General features: G+C 43.0%; 1 protein-coding gene across 2 annotated transcripts; it reads right to left on the bottom strand.

Moving 5' to 3' along the window:
* Positions 1 to 180: 180 nt before the first annotated feature.
* Positions 181 to 3,876, bottom strand: LOC108047012 (cytochrome P450 4d1). Of its 2 annotated transcripts, none has more exons than XM_017127036.1 (3): positions 3,315 to 3,876; positions 976 to 1,599; positions 181 to 594 (listed from the first exon to the last, which is right to left on the bottom strand). In XM_017127036.1, exons 1-3 carry the CDS (start codon positions 3,850 to 3,852, stop codon positions 245 to 247), a joined length of 1,512 nt encoding a protein of 503 aa, XP_016982525.1. In that variant the 5' UTR covers positions 3,853 to 3,876; the 3' UTR covers positions 181 to 244. The 2 variants fall into 2 exon arrangements, with proteins under 2 accessions (XP_016982525.1, XP_016982524.1); XM_017127035.1 differs by lacking the exon at positions 3,315 to 3,876 and adding an exon at positions 1,741 to 2,378.
* Between the last annotated feature and the right edge of the window lie 5,719 nt (positions 3,877 to 9,595).

The following is a 9,595-nucleotide window of genomic DNA, read 5'->3' as shown; positions in this document are numbered from 1 at the left end:
GTTTATTAATTGTGGAAGTTTTCAAGCTTTTCAATATTCCGCCATTTTAATGACTTTTTAAATATCGATAAGTCGACACAATTCTGCAGATAATATATGTTAGTTTAAGTGTGACCATGTCATGAGCGAGGAAAATTCAAAATCAGAATTAATGAAACTAAATCCGTTTTCTATATACATGCATATATTTCCCATAATTTCAATTTAGTTTATGTACAAATGGAACAAGAAGGATGTGAGTGGATCAGTAGACCCGCTCCCGCAACTTGAACATCAACGGGTCCTTCGTGCGCAGGATGAGCTCGGCGATCAGGACGGGCGGCTCCGAGGTGTCGCCCACAAAGTCCACCTCGTAGTGCCTCAACACATTCGCCACGATGGCCTTGATCTCCAGCATGGCGAACTTCTGGCCAATGCAGTTGCGGGGTCCTGCCGAGAACGGGATGTACGCGTACGGGTTGAGCTTCTCGGCGGTGGTGACCACATCGAATCGCTCCGGCTTGAAGCTGTTGGGCTCACTGAAGAGCTCCTCCCGCCTGCCCAGATACAGTGGTGAGATGCCGATGTTCGTGCCCGCTGGAATCAGTTTTCCATCTGAATGGGAGAAAGAAATTTTGAACACAGATTTTTAGAGAATTAAACCACAAGCTTTTAAAGGTATACCATTTCCAAATCCGATTTCTGTGAGAAAAGTTATGGCCTTAAAAGTACAGATTTTGGGTCACTTTTCGGTAAAGCCATTTTTTGAAAATTTCGAAAGGGGTTACCTCATAAAAAATTACGAAAAATCGATCGAAAAATTAAAAACTAAATTTTAAACACAGATTTTTAGGGAATTACACCACAAGCCTTTAAAGGTATACCATTTCGAAATCCGATTTCTGTGAGAAAAGTTATGGCCTTTAAAGTACAGGTTTTGGGTAACTTTCGGAAAAGCTATTTTTCAAAAAATAATTTTCCTTTCTCATTACTCACTTATCTCGCAGTCCTCGAGCACCTTGCGACCCAGCAGAGGAACGGAGGGGTACATCCTGAGGGTCTCCTTGACGCACAGATCGACGTAGCTCAGCTTGTTCAGCAGCTCGTAGGTGACCGGCGTGCCCTTGTCCTGGCCCACCACGGATCGGATCTCCTCGAAGCACTTCCTCTGCGCCTCCGGATGGGTGGCTATGTTGTAGAAGAAGAACATCAGGGCCGAGGAGGTGGTGTCGTGGCCCTCGAACATGAAGGTGTCCACCTCCTCGCGGATGTCCAGATTGGTCAGTGGCCGCTCGTCGATGGTCGACTGCAGGAGGATGTCCAGGAAGGCCATCTTGCGCTTGGCGCCCACATCCGCGTCCTCCCTGCTGCTCTCCTGGCTGCCACCCCCGCGGAGGATCTCCTCCCGCCGCTGCACGATGATCCGCTCCGTGAACTGGTGCAGCACATCCAGCGCCTTCTTCTCCGCCCTCGCCAGCGGGGTCAGCATGTAGGTGAGGTCGAAGCGGTACAGGATGTTGAACATCCGCTTGTGCAGCACCATCGATATGGTCTTCACCGCCTGGACGTACTCGGAGTCCACGTTGGTCTGGGCATTGAGGGACACACCCATGGCAGTTTCTGGAAAGGAAGCAAGAACGCTATTAGAACAGGCATCTAAAACTGAGAACCGATTGCCAATCAGTAGGAGTGTTGAGAAAGCAAAGTTTTCCAGACATAAAATAAATCCAATTCCATTTCAGTAGCTCAACGCAATCCTACCGCAGATCGTGTCCATGGTGCAGAGATTGATCCAGTCGTAGAGGCTGAAGCCAGAATCGCCGTGCTTCAGGCGATCCCGCTCCATGTTGCCGAGCAGTTCCCGCGAACCCTTCTCGAAGACCTCGACGAACTGGTCGAGGATCTTGAAGTGGAAGGCGGGCGTGATGATCTTGCGCCGCTTGTGCCACTTGCGACCGCGGCTGACGAGCAGGCCCTCCTTGAGCCAGGGCTCCAATGCCTTGTACTCGCCGGCCTTGTCGTTGAACCGCAGGGTGCCCAGGACCACCTCCACGTCCTTGGGGTCGCCCATCAGCACGTTCAGCTCCGGTCCCAGCCAGACCTTGAGCACCTGGTCCTTGGAGTAGGTGTCCATGAACTCGAATATCTTCTTCACCAGCTCGTGCGGCGGCTTGCCGATGAAGTGGTGGCCATGACCCACCAAGGGAAGGGACGGCGGACCCGGCATGTAGCTGATCAGGTCTATCAGCCGCTTGAACTTCAGCTGGTAGATCAGCAGGCCCGCGAATAGGGCGCTGGCCAGGATTGCGCCTACGATCAGGAACATAGTGCTGCTGGTGGTCTCTATGAATATGTGTGTGTGTGGTTCCCCCAATCAGTCTCCACGTATTGGCAACGGAGGAACAACTGATCCGGCAACAAACCTTTCATAAACTTGAGATCGGACTCGGCCCAAACCATTGATAATCCACCCTAAGATACACTGCGAACAAAAGGCCCTGACTTGATAAGGTTTCTTACACATACTTTAAAACTACAGAGGTGCACTTTAGGTTTAGCACTATTGGTTAAGAACTTAAATGGTTGAAATATATTTTGGGTTATGCTCAGTTTTTCATAAGATCTTAAAATGTTACATACTTTTAATTCTGTATTTTTTGGACTTATTTGTTTTTTTTTTAATCTTTAGAAATAATTTGTCAATACACGAAAACAAAGTCCATCCTTGTGTGGCGTGTTCAACAATCTATAAAAAAAAAAAAAAATTGTTCTTTTCTCCAGTTTTATTTTGAGTGCCCCACCTTTCCTCAGTGTAGTTAATGCTAATCGCCCTGGGAATATCTTATCGTGCTGTCGAATGACTGCTAACTACCGAAATAGTAGGCTATCCCCGATATCTTATCGCAGTTGGTAGCCGTATTTAGTGTGTGTTTTATGGCGGTGAGTTGGATTTGAACATTGGCCCAATGTTTTCAATAAGTGCTCCCCTCCGGATTTTTCGATTATATTCCGGCCACTCAGAGATAAAGGAAACTAATAAAAGTAAAAGGTTTTGGACTCTCGATTTGGAATTGCCATTTGGTCTCTATCAAAATAATATTGTTGATCACAAACACTGTCGATGTGTAAAATCTTTCTTAATTTATTAGTTATTATATTTTGATATCAATGTTTCAGGGATAATGAACAATACTCTTTACTTTCATTCTTTCTTGACTTTTAATTGACAAATCATAAATGGAGCCATCTTAGGGGCCTATTTTTGAATATATATCCTAATATTTTTTTTAAAATTTTTGATCCGCAATTTGTTTAGCCAAGATCAGTGTACTCACCGCAGATGGCATCCAGTGTACAGAGGTTGATGGCCTCGCCCAGGTTGATCCTTTCCTGGCCGCTGCTCCTCCTGGACTTCAGTTCCTCGACGAGTCGCAGCGATTGTCTGTCGAAGATCTCCACGTACTGCTCCAGAATCCGGAAGTGGAAGGCCGGGGTGATGATCTTGCGCCGGCGGTGCCACTTGCGTCCGTTGCTGACCAGCAGTCCCTCGTTCAGCCAGCGGCCCAGGAAGGAGTACTCCTCCGACTTGGTCAGCAGGTGGGTGCTGCCCAGAACGCGTTCCACGTCGCGCGGGTTGAAGAGCATGACGCTGTAGGATGGGCCCAGGAAGAGGCCGAAGGTGTCGCCGTGCTTCTCCGCCAGCTCGCCCATCCGGAGGCAGGCTTCCGCCGGAGAGAGGCCCAGGAAGAGGTGGGCGTTGCCCAGCAGGGGCAGGGGCAAGGGCCCCGGAATGGTCCTCATGTTCCGCACGAATCGCCACATCTCCAGGGCGAGGATCAGCAGGACCAGGACGAGGGCGAGCAGGAGCCACATTTTCGGGACTGACCACTCCAACGCAGGCGACGATACCAACTGCTTGGGCTCCCCGGCTCTCAGCACCTGATAACCCAAGATGATGCTCCCTATCAGCAGCTCGAAATAGTGATGAAAATTTGGCATTATCTGTTCTCCAAGTCAGAAATGCGCAGTGATTTGAAAGTGATTTAAATTATATTATGGAAAAGTGGGGTATAAACTAATTTCATTATATTTTTGTTGATTGATTATTATTTTAATTGGGTTTTTGTTGGTCTGCCCTTTCTTATATATTATGTAGGTGTAATGATATTTAATAACTAATAATTTAAATATATCTTATTCAATATTTGTTTTTTTTTTTGTAACATAAAATAAATATAGTACTTCCATGTACATATAGTACTACCCATGTTTTATTTATTACGACCTTAACCTTACATACCCGTTTTATTAAGTTGAATAACTCCAGGCTATTAGTACATTTTAAATCTGTAATGTTTTCCAAATATTAATTTTTAAAGTAATTCTATATTTTGGACCTTGCACCCATTTTGCACTCGGGAATCTTTCGAGATGTCACAGTCTAATTTGCGATTCCCCGAGTCATCCTTAGTTGGCATAAGGAAAGCGGGAAGGGTCACCATGTCGGGCTGACAGATTGGCAATTCTGGGAGATAAAGAAACCCATCTTCCGATCGGAAGAGAGCGAATTCCGACGGAGATTTCTCAATTTCTGGCTGGCGAATTGATTGTGAGTGAGTAGATGGATGGCGGGTAAACAATGGCATTCCAGCGATAGTTGTTGTTTACATTTCGGCGGGGACGGGGGCGAGCACCTGACCGCAACTCATCCTGCTCCACTTCCACCCGACGTCACACTGGCCACATGGCCGGTCTATTTTGGGCCAGGTGCTCTATATTTAGGCCATCCCACTCACATCCCAGCGCCGGCAGACAAACAACGATGACGAAGTCGCGAACTTGAAATGGATTTCTCCGCGAATTTCGATGGGGATTGGCATTTGGATAGAGCCGTCCCAAAATGACATGAAAAATTGAGTGAAATAAACTTTGCTGTATGTCTTAATTCATTTAGTGTGAATCTAAATTTTAGTTGGACAACTCTTCTAAAAATATTCATCTAAATACTTCACAATTTAATGTTAATAGCTCAGCTATTTTAGGACTACAATTTTAAGTACCCTCTCTTTTTTTCAAGTGTGAAATCATTCCGATTTTCTTAAACTGCGTCCCATTATTGCCTTTAATTACACAGGCCATAGAATTGAAAATAAAAACATAAAATTGCAATCAAAGTCTCTGAATTACTTCCCTATTTGGCTAAGTAAAACCCCTATTTTCCCCGATCTTTTCAGCACTTCTAACCTTAATGGCCTTTAAAATGCAGATGTTTATGCAGCTGCGAATTTGAATATTTTTATATGAGTATGAGCATTTGCGCTGCACACGAGCACAAAATAGAAATTCCCCTTTGGCAGCCCACAGTTGACTCATTTCGCAGCCACATCCGAATCTGAATCTGAATCCGCATCAGAAGCCGAATCCCAATCAAAAAACACATGCACATTCGCCCACTGCGTACTAGATATAGATATATATATATATATGAATAGGAGGAGGGAATATATAGTATTTATCGGCGGCTACAACAATGGCAACAACAGGCGTCCTTCGACCATGCCAAATTCCAAAATTCTTGCGTCGCCGCTCGTCGGTCGTCGACATCGACGTCACTTTATCTCGAAGATCCTCCTGCCGATACCCCCCTCCCTCCCCCACACACATAAAAAAAAAGAAGGCGGAACGTAAATATTTACACATGTCTTACAAGTGCTGGCGATTTCTCGATGTCGGATATATAGCCATATAGCTTGTGGGGATCTCGATGTGCGTTGGAATTTCATTGGCATTTCCATTTTTCGTTTTGTTTCCAATTTTGTTCAATTTAACATTGCGCATCGCTCCCCAGTCGACAGTTCAATGAGGTGCCCAGAGGGTCGTAGTCAGGATTCTTTCAGAGGGGGTTCCACTTGAAGACAGGGGGTCTGACAACAAATATTTAGGTTGATTAATAACTTAAATATTTATTGACCTCTTTAATCCAGGTTTCGAGGTGGAATGGGTGTTAGTTTAACTTTTTTAATTTTATTAATTTATTTTTTTAGATAATAGTACCCATAACTTGATCAAATAATGGACGATTTTTAAGTAGTATAACCTTAGAAGTTTCCCAATTAATTGGCACCGAAAGATTTAATTATTTTTTAATTTTAAATATATTTGAAAAGCAAAACTACCGTTATTATAAGGTTTGAGGTTCTGTTAATAAAATAACAGTTAATAAGGTTCTGTTAATAAAATAACTACCGTTATTACAAAGCTTGGGGTTCTCTTAATAAAAAAACTTTTTCGTTTCAGTTTCCCCCACTGGAAATCCCGGCTACGGATCTGGTTCGGATCCCCGATCTTGGCGCACTTCACAGCGAAGTGCAGCGGATAGATGGACACGGAGCGACCTCAACTCTGGAGAGCACTACATCATAACAATAAAAATAATAGCAATTTGGCAGTGGCGCACAATTTGCGTCAACGGCACTTGCCTACTTGGCATCTAGTACTCACATAGAATACGCCATATACCACAAGTCCATGCCGTGCAGATATATTATACGATCGGTCAGAAAAACAAAAACATTATTTAAGAATTAAAAAACAAATATAGCCCAAAAATAGTATGGCTTCCTTCATTAAATTGTTCACATTGCAAGTAATACTTTTATTTAAATCCCCTTTTTATTAAAATGTTTTAATACGCTGCTATTATTTCGACCTTTGCTGTTAATTGGTGAGCACAATGCGGGCCAAGTGCCTGTTTATATATAGAGCAAAGGATGAGCCATCATATCGTTCGTCTTCTGCGCCACAATGCATGCCCGTACTAATAATACAGCATAATAACAATAATAAAACATATGAATAAGCAGACGCCGCGTATGCGCAATTTTCCGTTGCCCGCATTACGTATACGCCACCGATCTGAAATAAATAAACCAAACGAACAGCGGCAATCGCTGGCCAAATAAGGCAATATCCGTTATGCAGCGCAATTACTTAACCAGGCCAACAATTAAATATTAGCAAATCCGTTTTATCTCGTCGAAAGTGACATCGCCCCACGAAACTCGGGATGAATCATCCCGCATCCCGAATATAGTGGCTCGTTTTGACGTTTCACTTGGCTATTTTCACAGATAAATACAACTAATTGTTTGAATTACACATTATGTCGCTTTGCTGACGAATTCCCAGCTGAGGGGATCGCAAATGCAAATGATTCAAAGTGTCTCGTTTTTCAGAGGTTTTCAGGCACTTGGTAACAGGGATTAAAGGGTTACTAAAAATATACATAAATACTTGTTTTACATTTCGAAACAAATTAATAAGTTAGCCTACAAATCTATTCAGATTAGTTTGTAAGGAGCAAATAAATAAAGAAGATTATTTATAGTTTGAGCCTATATGAAAATAGGATTCCATTCAATCGATCAATGATCAATTTGTTTTGAACGAATGTTTATGAGCCAAAAAATACGACGCAAATCGCAAAAGAAAAATTAATGGAAAAATTATTATGGGCCAAGTGCGGCAATCCATATTATGTTCTTGAAACTTGGAGATTGCAGTGGCAATTGGCATTTGACTTTGCATTACTGAGGGACAAACAGTGCTGACAGCATGCTGGCAGATCTATCAAACAATTTATGCTAACCATTTGGCGATTATTTAGTCTTCGGTCTTTTAGTCTTCTGGTTTCCTTTGGCCGCAACAGGAAATTGCTCAGGCGAACGCATTTTCATTCATGAGTTGATTTTATTTATGTGCTGGCCGCTGCCAAAGCAGGCACCCCGATGTTGGTGGCCACTACAGTACATAGCCAACGGAAGGCCCCGACTCGCCACGCCCCCTCCGCCCACACACGTGCATTATAGTGTATAATATGTATATAATTGCCACCGAAATCGCATCGCCATGCACTTGTGGCTGTCAGCCAAACATGCAACAATAACAAGCGAGTGCTGCAGTGCCACCCATTCCAAGGAAGTGATGGACGCGGGGATACTTATCCATCCATCAGAAGGTAAAAGTTGGAGTCGGAATAGGGTGTGGCATTACTAGTTCTCCATTTAAAATCCTTCTAATTAGGAAACGCGTTCTAAGACTTAAGACTCCCCTTCTTACATTATAATATCGATTTATAATTTAAAACAACAATATTAATATTTCTATGATTCTATTCAAAATCATATGTATTTTAAGAAATATAATTACTATATTTTCGGTACATGTTAAAGTTTTTACATTTAAATACCAACTAGCTTCTTAACTAGTGTTTAATCAACATATTTACCTTCTATATTTTTAAAAGCTTCAGTAAATTAGAGATATTTGTGTACAATGGTGGCTATTTTAAACGTATTAGTAAGCTATGTTTTTTGTTATTGAAAAAGGAAGTCCGGTTATATCCCGACCCAGGGCCCAATATACCCCCATAAACCCATCATTGAATGCAAACAATGCAGTCGAATTTGTTTAATTAGCGGAATAAACTCGTATATTAGAGATTGGCGGGCCGAGTGGACCAAGTCCAAATCCGAATCCGAATCCCAACTGACAAGCCAAGGCAGCTGGGCACGCGCATTTTGGTGGGTTCTTTGACTGTGCGCCTCTGAGATCCTGGTATCCTCCGATTCGAGATCCGAGATTCAAGATTCGAGATTCAGGATTTGAGATCCGAAAGCCGCGTTTCCTGCTGTTTTCGGGTAGGGATTTTTGAACGGCATCCAAAAAGCCCAGCGACGATCAGCGCGTTACGTGAACCCCCGATCGAAACGCGACCCAACCATCAGCATACCGTTAGATGGTCGGTCTATTTCGGGTCTATACTTGTGTACACATGTATATGTGGGCTGCCGAGGGGCGTTGGGGAAAAAGGGGGTGGGGCAGGGCGACCGCTTCCGGTTTTTCCCAAGAGCACTTCGAACGGCACGAGCGTTGCATCGCTGATTCGATTTTCACTTCTTTCGCGATTCCCACACGCTGCTACACTGAGCGAAAAATTGCCTATCTTTCAAGCTTGGTTTTGTACAAATGTCGAACAATTTATGTTCGTAATTTTGTTGGGAAACTACCACTGACTAATCGTGTCTCTTTTTTGAACCCCTTTAGTGTTTTCTTTTTCTAGAAATTCAAGTTTTTTTTTCTCTTTTTCTTAAAACATTTAACATTTTCAAAGGAAAAAAAGGAATTTAAAAAAGACTTCAATACAGTCTTCATGGAATATATTTTCATAATCTATAGTTTAGTATACTGTGTAAACAAGGATCTTGTAGATCAAAAGAGTTATCAGTATGATTTAATATTTATAAAAGTTTTTTGAATTGCAGTCATTCGATTTTTAAGAGATACTGTTCAGTATTACCAATGAAAATTTGATATCCAAAGTGCATTGATAAATGAGATTAAAGGGAGTGTTTTATTATAGCTGGATTTTGGGTCTTATTTACTTGTAATTATTTTTTCCCCAGTGCATCTCTCTCAGAGCGCTGTTTTCTTTGCGGCTTCTTGGAGGGCAATGAAATCGGAATCGGAATCGGAGTAGGAATATCTGCGGTCGGACCGAAGTCGGACCCTCCTACCCTCGGACCAGCGAAGCGCGTAAGCTGGTGTTGATTGAAGA

The sequence above is a fragment of the Drosophila rhopaloa genome, unplaced genomic scaffold (assembly GCF_018152115.1).
Source record: "Drosophila rhopaloa isolate 14029-0021.01 unplaced genomic scaffold, ASM1815211v1 contig_3, whole genome shotgun sequence".
Lineage (NCBI taxonomy): Eukaryota > Metazoa > Arthropoda > Insecta > Diptera > Drosophilidae > Drosophila > Drosophila rhopaloa.
The sequence above is the reverse complement of the archived record's forward strand: the minus strand, read 5'-3'. Positions and strand labels throughout refer to the sequence as shown.